We start from the raw sequence: 15,481 nt of genomic DNA, 5'->3' as shown, positions 1-15,481 counted from the left end.
CACAGGACAGCACCTCCCTGCCGGCCAGGCACGCTGCACCCCAGGGGATCACACCGCCGGGAACCTCGGTGCCCGAGACCAGCTCCCACAGCCGAGCCAGTGACATGCTCCCAGCCTTATGCAAGGGTGTCACCTCTGCCGCCAAACACCAGGTCTCCACACCCACACAGCCTTGTCTCTCTCCTTTGCCAACCAAGCAGCTGGGTCAGGGATGTACTGGTCTCCAGTGCTCCCACATCAGCCCAGTTTGCACCTAGCGGCATTGGTTTGATGGGGGAAGCCCCTTCCTTGGGAATGGTGCCAGTACCGCTGTTTTCACTCCCATTGCATCTCTAGCCCTCTGTGTCCTGGGTCAGGTTTTGCTGCAGAGCTTTGACAGTAGGTTGTTCTGACACTGGTGAAGTCCTACCAAGTGCCTGAACTAGACAACTCCAAATGGAAATCAGAGACCCTGCAGCCTCCGTTTTATCCCTGGTGTGCTACCAAATGCCTGAAAACGCAACGTTTTGGAAAAAAAAATGTTTTCAGGAAAAACTAATCTTTGAAAAATACGCCAGTGTGAAAAAAACCACAAGTGATGCGCTTTCTTGCTCAGCAGTGGGCCAGAAGATGACAGCTTGCCGGGCCTCGCCGGGTCAGCTAAAAGTCCACAAGGCGCTGGACGCTCCCTCATCTCCACCTGCACCAAACCTCAGTGCGGTTCACTCCAGGGTGCAGTAACAAGAGCTATGGCAGGTCACAAAAGAGGTTAAATATGCCCAGAAGGTGGTGAAGGTCTCCAGCAAGCGAAGCAGAGCGTGACATTGGCAGCAGCAGGGCAGGCAGAGCCCCTGTGCGGCCGGGGGACATCCCCCCCATCCTGCTGGCAGTGGCGAGAAGGAAGCGCTGAGGTTTGGTCTTGTGAGCGGCACAGGGCTGGGCTGCGGCAGCGCTGCCCAGCTGGTCTTGGGGACAGGGAAAAGGCGCTAGCATCAGGGCTGGGGACAGTGAAGAACACGGGAAACATTGGCTAGGAATCAGAGACATTCGTTTGTGGCTCATTAGAGCACCTGCAGACTTTATGAATGGCACTTGTCGGAGTCAAAGCAAAGCCAGCTGGTGGTCAGCACTGTGCAGCTATAAATCAGGTCACAAGCAGGTTAAATTCAATCGAGTAGTTTAATAATTCTTCAGGTCAAAGGTCTTATCTTACCAGGTAACAATTTACAGGACACCTAGTTAAGAGTGAAGAGTGGCTGGCTTGGTAAAAGGAGAAAGAATACATTATGTCCCATCTCTGAATAGTTTAATGTTAGCCTCTTTCAACGCAACGTATTTTTGGTAAAGACATATTCACTATATTTAACATGATCTCTCTTTAACAGGAAGTTCAGCTGAGTACACTGTCCCCAGAAAGTACACTGCGACTGTAAAGCAACAGAATTTCATAGCAGTAAATCTATTGCACTTTGTGAAGAATAAAATTCTCCTTTGCCTTTCTAGCTCCAGAAGGCAAAGCATCTTGTTGGTTAAGCAAGTTCTTCTCCCTCCAGGCAAAGTCTCTTGCTGTTCAGACAGACAACGCCTAACTTTTGTTTGCTTTTTATTATTACTTGAAACAACAATTGGAAGAGTTTGAGAGAAAAATCTTTCCAGTAGCTGTAGAGAAGTCTCCAAGTTCTGAGTCTAGAAATTAATTTTAGGTGCTATCCAATCACGGTCAACAAATAAATGTACTTATTTCCACATTTCATGAATATGTCCACAAAAGAGCAAGATGAGGTCTCTCTTTGACCAACACTAACACTGTGTGATCAGGTATTACAGGGATGCACTTTATATGTGACAACAGTATACAGACAGGATGGAAATAACACCAATATTATTGCACATGGTGTCTGGGCGAGCATTAAAAACACTGCAATATGTGATGAAAATTCTTTACAGCTTGTTTTCTCTCAGCCCTTTTTCTAGAGTTTGATGTAGCAGCAATATCAATCGACGTACATTGGAGAGCTGGGAGTTGCTGGCATTTGATCCAGGATTTTACAAACATAGCATGCAACATCCACTGTGCGTTCCTCATACATCAGGATGAAGGGATGTTTCTGGAATCAGAGAAAAAAACGACAAGGTTACATTCTGCCTTCTCACACATGCTGGCTACCCCAGACAAAGCTTAACAGGGATTTGTCTGATGCTAGAACATGGGGCTTGATGGTAGCTGTAGGACAACAGGACATAGTCTGGTCCATGGCTTTTACATACAGGGAATCCATATCTTAAATGTACCACGTGGAGGCGGGACAGGACTCCAGGAGGGTCAGAAACTGCCAGGCAGGAGGTAGTGAGGGTGCAGGATTAGAAGCACCTGGCTTCTGTGTAGCATGGACATGTACTGAAATACTTTCAAGAGAGGTTTCATCATCAGCCTTGTCAGCAATGGGGAGACAGGAGTGACAGGGAGCCATGGCTTGCAGAGATCAAACAGGAGATCATTTCTGCTCTGACCAGAAGGCTGCAATGGCCGAACCCAACTCAGAGCAGCTGGAAATTAATGACACAGGGACTCTCTGGGCCAGGACACCAGGCAAACGCCTTTCGTATCACACCACCACCACCACCAGGGACCCAGGGCATGGTTTCACACGTCCCTGAAGAGGTGACTTCCCGATGCCCAGAGCTCCTTGCAGGTGCATGGTTGCCAAGTGTGACGTAGCCAACCCCCCAGTATTGCTGCTCTTCCTCCTTCGAGACCCCCCCCAGCCAGACTCTGCTGGTGTCCCACTCCAGAGCTGTGTTCTTTCAGGTCTCACTTCTGCCGGAGCACTCCCAGCCTCGCTGTGTGGCCTGTGCATTGGAGGCATCCACAGGATAGCGCTGGCCAGCAGTCTGACAGGGCTTCTGTGTGGTATCAGGACCTCAGGCAAAGGCAGGATGTACATGGCCCGGCCAGCACGCTTCTGCCCCAGCCTGCCCACCTCAGGGATCAGTGATCCGCTGCAACGGCGCGTCCCCCCCATGCTGATCTCCTGTATTCATGTACAGACACTAATGATCTTGGCCATCACCACGACCGCAGGCCAGAGGCGGTGGTGGGGCGGTGGTGCTCTTCTTCAGGCTGTGGAGCTGCTTTTTTAGCCCAAGAAGACAAGGAGCAACCTCAGACATGCGACCCAGCCCCGCTGCGTGACCGGCAGAGCCACGATAGCCAGTGCGGGCAGCCACGTTTGCACTCACCAGAAGCTCTTTATACTTTGGCCTTTTGGACTCGTCCTTTGTAAGGCTAAAGAAAGCAAAAAGAGAATTAGGAGAAGGTGGAATTGGGGAAATTGTTACAGACATCAAACGCAAATTTTTACAGGACACGATACTGAATCCACGCTGTCATGGTGGGACTCACTGCCTTTTGTTCCTGCAAAAACCATCCTTGTGCTGCAAGCGGAACGCCATCCTGACCTGCTGCTGCCTCCACACAGAAACGGGTTTGACCGCAGCCCACAGCAGCAGCCAGCCTGACCTCCATCCATTGAGCAGCAGGGCTCAGAGGCAGAGAAGAGCCAGCGCTGTCTGCCCGGGCACAGACGGGGGATGCAGGCACCACACCATCAGCTTGGCACACGTGAGCAGGGGCTGTCGCAGGCAGCAGATGGCCAAACCGCTCTGCAGGGCCAGGTCCAGGCTCCTGAGCCCTCCTGGCTCATTCCCAGCACTGGTGGTACATCCAGAGCTGAGCAGGCCACAGCCGACAGGAGAAGAGCCAGCGCTGTCTGCCCGGGCACAGACGGGGGATGCAGGCACCACACCATCAGCTTGGCACACGTGAGCAGGGGCTGTCGCAGGCAGCAGATGGCCAAACCGCTCTGCAGGGCCAGGTCCAGGCTCCTGAGCCCTCCTGGCTCATTCCCAGCACTGGTGGTACATCCAGAGCTGAGCAGGCCACAGCCGACAGGAAGGGACAGGAAAGGTGACACGGCTGCCCATGGGCAGCTGGAGGACAGGGGGGACAGGCTGGAAAGCGTCCCCTCCTGGTGGGCTCCTCTGGCACTCCGACCACCTGGCCCCAGTGCAGGGGACAGCAGGTGGCAGCAAAGGCCATCAAAGCCCCTGCAGCAGGGGTGACATGGCAGGGGACAGGAGGGGCAATGGGTGGCACTGGCAGACCCTGCCTGGGAACCAGAGCTGCACCCCTGGGAAGAGAAAGGGCGGAGGCAGCATCTTTCATCTTTCCCAACCCAGGAGAGCTCAGTCTAATTCCCAACAGCTGCATTTCCATCCCCACGGGCTCTGGCTGGACCTGTCTCAAGCTCCAGCGCTACTATGGCATGGCCTCCAATTATCTGGAGCAGCAGAGGGTAACGAACGCTGCAGGCCCAGTGCTGCTCTCCTGTGACCTGCCTGCAGAGCTGCGCAGGTCAGAGAGGGCAGGAAATTCTGCAGCCACCGCACAAAGATCCTCACTTCAGGGTTTTGCTACCCAACAGCAATTCATTTCCTGACCTCAGGTACTCTGGGGGTTCGAAGATGCTCCTCACAACTCCTTTAGGGCAACTAGTCAGAACGCCAGCTCACAGTCCAGGTTTTGCTCTGAAATTTCCATGCATGCTTTCATCAAGCAGTCCTAGAAATATTTCATTTCTTTTCCAGCTCAACGTGAAGCTCCATGTCTGGAGTGGCCATTTACAGCTCCTTCACAAGGAGCATCTGGGTCCCCTCCCCAGGCACACTGGACCTCGGGAGCAAGTGGCTCTGGCTGCGAGCATGGCTGCCTCTGCAGCTGCCAGCACGAGGATCCCAAAAGCCAGACAAAGCTTGGATACTTGGCAAACTCTGGAGCAAAAAGCTGAATTGCTGTAAGCAGTTCCAGGAGGAGTGTGACTTCAGATAGGCATCTAACAGAGGGAGGCGGGCTGAAGGGGACAAGTGTCCCACCCAGGCATTCATAGCACTGTTTGCATCCAAAGGAAATTGTAAAAAGAAATAAAAATTCCAGAAACTTTTTAATTATTATCAAAAATATTCTTTCCTCACTGATCTATCATGGCGAGCAGGCAGCAACACTGCAGGACTCTCTTTCAACATTTTTCCTGACTCCTGAATGCACAAAAATAGAAGATTATTAGATTCCCATTTGTAGGGTAATGCTCAGGAGATTTATGCCAGCACAGCCTTTTGGAGGCTCACCTGCCTGCTTAGTAACAGCAAAGATTACTGTTTGCACTTAACTAAAGGTTATTAAGAAAAATATTTATTACAGTGTTGCTATAAATATTCCAGGCAGAAGTCAGCTTATTTACAAAACCAGATTAAACAAAAAACAGAATTAGACTGAAAACTGCCCCATGCTCTAGGCAAGGTGGTTGTTTCAGAGCAGCAGGCCCCGGGAGGTGTAAATGGGCTGGAAACAGGAATTGACCCAATCGGACCCACGGGCCAAAGATGCTGCTGTTTCGCAGAGAGGCCACAGAGGCTCCTCTGTTGGGTGATCTGGAGCCAAACTCATCAGTGCACACAAGGCAAGGGAGCAAGCTCCTGGCTTTGCGAACTCTACAGTGATGTTGCATCTCTGAAGGAGATGCTTGTAACTTGAAAATATTGCTTGTACTGTGGGGAAAGATGTAACTTGAAAGATAACTTGAAAGTATTGCTTGTACTGTGGGGAAAGCAGCTCTGACTTTCTAACCAAATACCACAGTGTTTTTGACTGAAAAAGTCAACATCCAAGCCTCCCTTACAGCCAGCTGGGAAAAAAGAACCCGGCCTCTATAAAAATTCACAATTCTGAAAGAGACTAAAACCCAAACCACAAAACGTCTTTCATTTTGAACCAGAACCTTTCACATGTCCAGCAGATGGAAAACCCTGAAACAAAATCTCTTGAAAGTTAAAATTGTCTAGAGCTAAGTTTTCCTGTCACAGAGCTTTGAGCTGGACACCCCTGTCCTGGGGATGTCCATCACCTGGGTCTGCCCAGAGCAGAAGGTCCCAGAAGAGGGACACAGGTCATGCTGATGGATCTCCTGTGTGCTTTGGTATTGGGTTAACAAAACTACGTTGATCATCTTTCATGTTTTGATAGAAAAGTACTTAATCAGAAAATTCACCATCGGCCCTTAACCTAAGCAGGACCACGCACATGGCGGGGGGCCGAAGGGCTGTCCCACGCCCCTCCTGCACAAACACCACACGCTCCCCACCCAAGGCTGGCCGTGCTGCAGAAGCCTTGTCCTCTCAGAAAAGCATCTCTAATCTTGATCTTGATGTACGAGTGACACAAGACACGAAGCCAACAACCAAGCAAGCCACCCGCTACGGGTCCTGACAGTCACCACGCTGAGCAGGGCTGGGCGGGAAGGCTCCTGGCCTTGCCAGGCAAAAGGCAGGACCAGGACAGATCCCAACCGCAAGACAATCCTGCCAGGTGTCTCAGGCTTCTGCCTGCAGAAGAAAAGGCAAAGAGCAGGTCTGCCCCCAGGCTTGTCAGACCAAGGAACAGGATGCCCAGGCCCTTGCCTGGTCACACAAACCTCCTGCCACAGGTCTGATTGCATCTCTCCCGTGCACAGGCTCTCAGCAAAGGTCTGCCCTTCAGCCCCCACCCAGACAAGTCTCCCATCACCTCCTAAACAGTGAAATGTGAAAGGTCCTCACCCTCCCGTTGGCTTGCAAAACTAAGCCAAGGAGTGCTTGGCATGCAGCCCTTGCCAAATCCCGTGAAATGACAAAACCAGCCAACTCCACGTCCTTTCAGTAGGAAACACTTACCACAAGTTGACGAAGTTGATGAAACTTGGGGAGAACTCCCTTTCCTCTGAGTTACTCAGCTGTGGTGGGTCTCCTTTTACTACTTGTGTCAGCTGGTCAAACACACTGTTCCACTTGGGGTAGGGGAACCGCCCCGTGGCCAGCTCGTACTGCGGAGAGACAGCAACAGCAGCAGGCAGGTTACGCAGGGGAAGTTCCAGCAGCGTAAGAAATGTCTGCAAGGATTCTGATCCCCCAAAAGAAAGACTAAGATGAGATTCATCATCCCATTCGCTATACAAAGCTCAACTGAGAGAAGATGAAGGAAAGTTTTACCCAACAGTGAGTTCTGCCGCCTGTCAGGAACACTCCAGATTTAGCCTGGCTATGCCACACTTTCAGGTTGACAATGTCTTCTCCTCCACTGACTATAAAATAAACCAATGCTCTTACTAAAGTGTTCAAAAATAGGAGAATAAAATCCTCCAGTCCCGTTCCAAGCATCCTAACAACCACTAGAAAAAACACATAATGAGAATCACACAATCTTGGAATAGATCAAGTTGGCAGGGACCTGTAAGGATCATTGAGTCCAACTCCCTGCTCCTTGCAGGACAAGGAAAATGAGCATTTTAAAGTGCCAGCGGGGAAGACAGAAGCTACTGGTTCATACTTATTGCTTCTGCTTTTGCTTCTACTTCACCATCTCGAGAAGGGAAGATCTTTTCAGTTTATCACTCTGTGCACCCAGCAGTGCTGTGATTAAGCCAGAGAGGAAGCAGCAATCGGGATCCAGGAATAACTGAAGTCTTCTGCACAGCCAAAGTACAACCGATGCCAGGGCTGTGAGAGGCTCATTTACACAGGCTGGATGCTCTGTTCTGCACCACTACGCTCACCATCCCTTTTCATCTGAGATTTGGAGACAAAATTCCTTTACAATCCAACACCTCTTCCTTGCTCATATCTCTTTCTCTGCAGAACATAGCTGCAGCTCAATGTATCCTCAGGGGTTCAGCAGAGCCATCTGTCTTGAAGGGATTTATGTTCTCTCTGAGCCAGGAGGTGCCCACTTCAGTCACAACATCCAAATCCTCCACAGCAGCGGAGCTGCGCTTTACTTCAAGCACATTTGACACCAACCAGCTCCATCACATTGCAAAGCGGACCAAGGCTACCCACCGGGAAAATATCGTGCAGCAGAGGTTTTAAACCCTGCTCACTTACCAATGTAATCCCCAAACTCCAGACATCTGAGCGGACATCGTAGCCTTGCCTGGATGCGCTGGGATCTATCCTTTCAGGCTGAAATGGGAAGAAGGACCAGTCAAACACTGTGCCATGGAGGAGGGAATGAGAAGCATTTGCAAACTTCCAAAAAACTCTGCTGCTGGGCAGAGCCTGCCACAGCTCTAGAAGCAAACTTCTTGCTAGGGCAGACATCCAAACCCAGCAGAGAACAGCGATTTTATGGAAGTATAGTGTAAAAGGTGATCTGAAATGGCAATTCATCACAGTCCAATCCTTTCTCTTTTTTCCCTTTTGTACAAGCAGCTTGAATAGTTGTTACTGTCTATTTATTTAGTTTTGTTTAACTTTGGCATCTCTTTAACACAAAGTTTTGCTTTCGCTGTTTTTACAGCAAAGTTGTCCCTAGGGAATTGTAAGAACTGAATAAACATCTTCTCATCCACCAGCCTGAGGAACTGAGCTTTAGCAGCTTCTATAAGAACTCTTCTTCCCAACTGTCTGCTGGTTGCTAAACCTCAAGAGGTATTAAAAACAATGCATTCTAAGAACAAGTTTTCGGGCATCCCTTGAATGCAACTGTGATGCTACAAGGTCTTCAGACACACAAAAGACTTCCATAGAAAATATTATCAAGCCAGACAGGAGTGATTTGCACCTAAGAGCGAGTTATCTAGAGAGGTGAACCAGCACAAAAAAATCTTTATGCTTTGCACGTCATCTCTATGAGAAACCTCAATTTACCTTATTTTGTTAAAAATGTAATAATTAAAATATAAAAAAAACAAAAACAGAGTCCGATTCAGTTTTGAGTATAACAATAATAAGGAGACCTGAATTGCAATAAAATACTAAATTAGCAGGTACAGGAAATACTACAAAAGCCCTAGTTGCTTTGTAAACTCCGTTTTAATATAACTTCATGGCAGATGCCAGATGAAGAGTGCCACACAAAGTCCCTTAGCGCAACCTCAACCCTCCAGTGGACCACTGCCATGAGAAGACTACCACGTTCCACCAATACCTCCCAGCACCCATTTCTTTAAATATCAGGAACTGAAATGTAATGCCAAATTGTCCACAATTTTGTAGCTGAGATAGTGGGGAAAGTGTAAAAACAGCAAGAGGAACAAGGATCTGAATGGAAAATGTGTATTCCCAGTCACTGCTACTTGCTTATTTAAGGGAAGGATGGTTTGATAAGCAGCAAACATTCGGGATGTGGATGCTCTTGGATGTTTCAGGAGGTTACTGGACATTTCAGTAAGAAGCAAAACGTCTCAAGGAGCATTGGCTCACACTCAGGCTCAGGAAGGACAAGAGGAGCAGAGGCTTATAAATCAAAGCTGTTGTCCCCTGCTTGGAAGTAACACATGCAATAACATCACCTAGTGGGTACAGAAAGAGTCAAAACACTCTCAGTGATATATTCCTGTGAACAGTCCAAAATAATAATGAGAAAGCGAATAGGAAATGCCAGCAGTAAGAAGGTGGGGAGAAGAACGTGGCATCAACAACAGACCAGCACTAGGTGTGGCACAGCAGGCACCTCCTCTGTCCCCTTGTACAGAAGGTTACAGGCTGGAAAGAAGTTTCAGGGACTCTCATCAATCACGGTCATAAGTGATGCTGCGCCTACCCTGCCACAGGCAGCATGATGGACCTGCTCCTCCCCAACAGCCTGGTTTGCCTCTGGCCCCCACACAGCCCCTCCAGCATTCCTGGGTCTCAGGCCCCAGAACAGACAGACTCCATCAGCCCCAGGGCAGCCCTGCGACACCAGCCCTGCCTTCCCTCTGCACAAAGCTCTCACTATCGCGTCCTCTTGCCTCCAACTCCTCCTGCCAGATGCTGGTGGCTTATGGGAATCTGCAAGTGACTTTGATACAAGTGACTTTGAGTTGTTTGATACATCCTTGAAATGAATACAAAGAGGAACCTGGTGTTCAGAACAGCATCTTGAGTAATGGCAAGATAAACAATTTAACAACAATGTTGATCTTAACTTTTGTAGGAGCACCCATCACAAGTTAGCTTGAGGCGCGTGAAGAGCGCATGCTGACCAACAGAACAGCAGGAACAGGCGCGTGGACAGCGTGTGTAACTGAAAAAATAGTAAATATTGTGCTGTAAAAATGCAATAAAGGTCTTCTGATCAACTGCCAACAGGAGTCTGTGTAGTTCACCCCTCCAGTGGCTCCTCCAGCCTTCTTGGTCCCAGCAGACAGCAACATACAAGTGGGTGTGAAGCACATCAAGCTGTCCCCTCCCTGTCCCTCAGGCACAACAGCACTGTGGCTAACAGGTTGAGGGAGGGGATTCTCCCCCTCTACTCAGCTCTCTTGAGACCCCCCCATCCAGCTCTGAGGTCCCTAGCACCGGAAAGACACAGAGCTGCTGGAGCGAGTCCAGAGGAGGGACATCAAAACGATCCGAGGGCTGGAGCACCTCCTGAGAAGAAAGACAGAGCTGGGGTTGTTCAGCCTGGAGAAGAGAAGGCTCTGGGGAGACCTTGCTGCAGCCTTTCAATATCTAAAGGGCACTTATAAGAAAGGTGGAGAAAGACTTTGTACCAGGGCCTGTAGTGACAGGACAAGGGGCGATGGCTTTAAACTGAAAGAGGACAGATTTAGATAGAACATAAGGAAGAAATGTTTTCCTGTGCGGGGGGTGAGGCAGTGGCCCAGGCTGCCCAGAGAAGCTGTGGATGCCCCATCCCTGGAGGGGTTCAAGGCCAGGCTGGATGAGGCTTTGAGCAACTTGGGCTAGTGAGCAGCAGATATTAATTGAAGGTCCCCTCCAACCCCAACCATTCTGAGTTTCCATGATTCTACCAATGTTACCTTTGCTGCAGGCCACTATGGACCCCTGTCCCACAGCGAGGCAGCTCTCTGGGGGCATGGCCGCTATCCATGCCAGGCCATAAGCATTTTGGCAATAGAACATGGGTTCCACAGCTGGCATGTACCTTCCCACCATGAAAATCAGAGTCACTTTGCAGGAACAAGGACCACCCGGTGACAAGAGACTGTCTCTTTACTCGCACGCACCACCGTGGGGCACGCTGCCCACGTGACGGGTGCTGGTGTGCGGGAATGGTGGCAGGTGACCTGGCCCCGCACACTGTTGGGGATACATCATGACGTCTGGAAGCTGTCACCAGGGACCAGCCAGCACAGAGCCACACAAAATTATGGGGACGCTGGCCTTGCCAGTGCCAGGACCACAGGGATGGAGGTGCCGCAGCAGAGCAGAGCAGGCCACAGACTACAGAAGGACTCACTTTCCATGCAGCACAGGAAATGACAGGACTGCATGAGAGCAAATATTCTGGGCAGGCCATGAATTACTAAAAGGTTGTGTGTCGCAGGGACTGGTGAGGGAGGTGGCACTGGCGAGACGAGAGCTTCTCTTCCAAAGCACCCGCTCAGGGGCAGCCTGCTACCACCACCAACCGAGCAGAGCCCAGATGGAGCAACGGGGACTTGGCCCTAGACTGTGGTGGCACAGCAGGATAGACCAAAATAAATCCCGTCTAAATACAGAGCAGAATGAATCCTGGGAATTTTCCGCATAGATGACATGAGAGCAATTAACACCAACAAAGAAGAGTCAGCATGTCACACTCTGGGGACCTGGAACCAGGCTGCAGACAAAGCCCAGCTCCTGCCAGGTGCCCTTCTAATGCCAAGTGCAAGTGAGGAAAGGAAATGGCCGAGATGGAGACGCACCACTGGATGTGCTGATGGTGCCAAGAGGCAGGGTATAAGAGGCAGGGTATAAATGCATCAGAGACGGGTGCAGGCTCCCACGGGTCTTCTCTCCATTTCAGTGTCCACCCAAGCACCAGCATCTTGAGTGAAAAATGAGAAGCGTGCAGCACTTGATCCTCCCTCTCCTCCAAACACCCGGCTAAGCAAACACAGGCAGTTTGGGGTGTAACACAAGGACAGATGCACGCACGACTCACCGCAGCCTTCAGCTGTTTCATGTTGCTAAAAGAGCACAATAGCATTTCTGGGAGAACCCAATTCTTGAAGCTCAGATCTGGATTTTCACCGGTTATATAATCAGGGATTTCCCCACCCCCCCTCCCCCACATGCACTGCAAACTCAAAAACCGCCTACATGGCATTAAAATGTACATAACAAAGTCTTATTTGCTACTTAGGCCAATACATTCCCAGACTAGAAGAAAATAAAAGGTTACCAGGAGCAAAGAACAACCAGAAAGAGCTCAATTTTTGCAGTATAGGAAGCAGAACAAAATCTACATGATACAAACTCTCCCTCTGCTCCAGCCATGGGATCAGATGGGTATGAGGTGGAAGCTGCCAGCCTCCACTGGAGACTAACTTCTCACGATAAAAAACATGTGAAATTAAGTCCAGGGACCTCCCTGGCTTTGACCGATGGCAGGAACAAGGTAGAGCACTGCAATCTGGAAGAAGGGCTGTGCGGGCTGCAGCTGCAGCATCATCCACGCCAAATTCAGCTGCAAACCTCACAGTGAAGGGTGAACCAGGGCAGCCAGAGTTAACAGACCTTCACTGCTCTGACACAAACTGGATAACAGCCGTGGCTCCTTAGCACGCTATTCTGCTGTGTTAACCGAAATACCACATGTGTATTTGTTTAGGGACACTCAAGACAAAAATGCTGTCTCCCTCGTGGTGGTGATCTCATTACCCTGGCTTTCTCGTTTGGACAGCAGTGCCCTACGAGGGGCTCAGCAAGTGCTTGCAGAGAGAAGCATCTGTCACTGCCCGAGTGACTTGGCTCGCAGGGCCAACTCCAAACCGAAGCCACAGCAAGGAGGGGAGCGATGTCTCTGAACAGCTGTCTGCAGGGTTGTGCAACAGCAATGGAAACCATCTAAAGGACCATAAATAACTAGTTGGGGAAATTCTTGTGCTGTTCAGTAAAGGACAATATTGTCACTCACTTTTCGTATTGCTGTATTTCTCAATAATAATCCTCAGGTGAAGAGCAAGCTGCTCTTCCTTCAGCGCTCCGCCTTGCACAGGCCTCTCGCACACCTACCCGGAGCACGGAGCAATGGCTGGTGTCACAGCACAGCCCAGGCTGGAAGGCAAGTGATGGGCACAAAGCAAGGCAGACAAGGAGGGACCAACTTGAAGGGCTCTCAAACCTGCTTCTCCTGTCTCCTTCTCCTCCAGAGTACGAGATGTTGCGTGCAGCTCCCTCTCATCTGCTCGCTGAGACCTCCAAATCTTTTATTCCTGGGAGCCCCTTCCCCCTTCCCTACTGGGCTGGGCTGGCAGTTCAGACGTGGAAGGCTGAGGAAGAGCCTGACCGCTCACCTCCCCAGGAGACGCTCACAGCCAGCCCTGTGGACGTGACCACCATCTCCCAGAAAAGAGGCAATCCTGTTCTGTGAAGCGACTGTCCTTGGAGCAACTCGCTGTTCTGGAGCAGACCTCCGTGCCCAAGATGCAGCCCTATGGTAGGTGCTGGAGCTCCAGGTAGATGTGAACAACCATCCACTCCTCCTGGCTGGTGTTACTGCTCTGCTCTACGGGAAGTTCCAGAGGCTCTGCTTTAGAGAGACAGATCTCCCTTAAGTGACAGCAACTTCCCTTTGGTGCCACCAAATTCTTCTAATGGCTGCTAAAGAGGTGAGGTGTCACATTTCATGTGGCTCTCGAGTTTTTTGTGCAGTGAATAAGCTTTCTGGATCTCCTCCTGGGCACGTCGGAGCTCACAGAAGGTGACCTCGGTGCTGCAAAAGCCTCAGTCTAAGAGCACAACCATGAGTCATTCACATGAGCAAGCACAGTCACATTGTGCTGGCTGAAGTCTTTCCTAAGGTTATACCCTTCCTCTCCAGTACTAGGTGACCGATGAAAAACCAATTAACATGTTTTTCTCTGCCCCTGTACTGCAGTGCCCATCACTACAGGGCTCGTGCAGCATCCCATGCAGCAGCCTAGCCTGGATGCAGGAGACACGGCTCCTCAGCCAGGTTGTGATACAGCAGAGCAAACAGCACACAGCACGATGGGTGGAAGAGCTGATAGGGAAGCGAAGAACACAAGTTCTTCTGTCTTTGCTAACCAGGTGGATCTGCTGCTTCCCTCTGCTCCTCAGTTTCCCACCTCCAAGACAGCAGCAGTAACACTGTCTCTCTGTGCACCACTTCTACACCTACTGGAGAAAAACACTACGCAGGAGGTAGGAATATTCTTATTGTCAAAAAACACTTCAGTCTAAATATTCATCCCTGATCAGACTTTTCCATTCAGACATTCCTTCCAAAATCCCCTGTTTTTTGATTTCCTGTCTCTCCCCCTCGCCCAGGTCAGCCACAAAGCCTGTGGCTGCACAGAGATTATCAGCAGAGATCATGTTTCTAGAGAATGGCCTTTCCTCCCCTCCTATTTCCTTTACATATTTACTCTGAGAAAATGTTTCATTTAAAAACTCCTCCAGCAGCATTTTCCAGGTGGAGACGCTGGTTTCCGTTCGCATGGGATTACCATCCCCTCCCAGCTGGCTTTCCTAGCAGCGTTTGAATTCCTGCAGCCCTTTTCCTGGCAAAGTGAGGGACTGGTGGACAGGGGACACTTGCTAGGCACAGAAAGATTGTCAGGAACATTAATTAAGCCTATTGGGCTTGGCACAGCATATTCTCAAAGACCTTATTCGTCTTGATAAAAAAGGTAAATCTGGCTGTAATAAACTTGGACTAGTGCAGTGCATTGTCTGGACTGCAACGAAATCAAGCATCAATAATTTGCATTAGTAAATGGCTTCACTGATAAGAGTTCAGAGGGTAACTGTTGTTAAAAGAACTCTATTGAGTGGGAAAGATAGGCTTCATAACGGGACCTCAAAGGTGACTTTCCTTGGCCTACCACTAATAATATCCAAGAAAATAAAGTGTTGCTAAACTCTGCATATTATAAAAATGTTGCTCCTGTGACAAATAAGGGTTCCTGAAGAACTACTGTGAGTTGAATGTTTGGTAAACTGGGCTCCAGCTGGATGCTGGCTCACTCGACCAGACACAGAAAAAGCAGCATTCCAGGGTGAGAGATAGGCTCCTAATCGCAGAGGAGCATCACGATTCAAGGCGTGTAACCAGGAGGATGCACTAGCAACCACTGCTCTTATTACATACTCCGCAGGTGAGAGAAACGCTGGAAGTTTGTTCAATTTCAAGGTACATGTTTGTAAAAGGATGCTAAAAACCTGGGGGGTTCATAGCAGAGCCATAAAACACAATCCAGTCTTCCTTAACAGCATAAACTGTTCAGGTGCTAATCTCCTCAAAGAAAAGCTTAAGAGGTGACTTCAGCAGAGTCAGAACATACCTACTGGGGAAAGAGGCTGTGGCAAGGAAAGAACTCTGTAATTCTGCAAAGAGCCCACAGCCACACATTAAAACAAGACTCACTCATCTTCAAAAGATGGTATTAGGAGTATAATTAGTGACCAGGACAACTTCATGACCGCTATGGCAGATTCTCCAACACTTAAAGAGGAA

General features: G+C 49.7%; 1 protein-coding gene across 1 annotated transcript in view; it reads right to left on the bottom strand.

The window, feature by feature from the left end:
• Positions 1-1,139: 1,139 nt before the first annotated feature.
• Positions 1,140-15,481, bottom strand: part of MAP2K4 (mitogen-activated protein kinase kinase 4) — a gene marked incomplete at its 5' end in the record, with an annotated part of 32,508 nt that continues 18,166 nt past the window's right edge. Inside the window, 4 exons of the mRNA XM_010078539.1 lie at positions 1,140-2,087; positions 3,220-3,265; positions 6,745-6,893; positions 7,951-8,028. Coding sequence (XP_010076841.1) covers positions 1,974-2,087; positions 3,220-3,265; positions 6,745-6,893; positions 7,951-8,028 — 387 coding nt within the window. The remainder of the gene's footprint in view (positions 2,088-3,219; positions 3,266-6,744; positions 6,894-7,950; positions 8,029-15,481) is intronic.

The sequence above is a fragment of the Pterocles gutturalis genome, unplaced genomic scaffold, assembly GCF_000699245.1.
Source record: "Pterocles gutturalis isolate BGI_N339 unplaced genomic scaffold, ASM69924v1 scaffold5823, whole genome shotgun sequence".
NCBI lineage: Eukaryota > Metazoa > Chordata > Aves > Pterocliformes > Pteroclidae > Pterocles > Pterocles gutturalis.
This window is presented reverse-complemented; position numbering and strand designations above follow the sequence as displayed.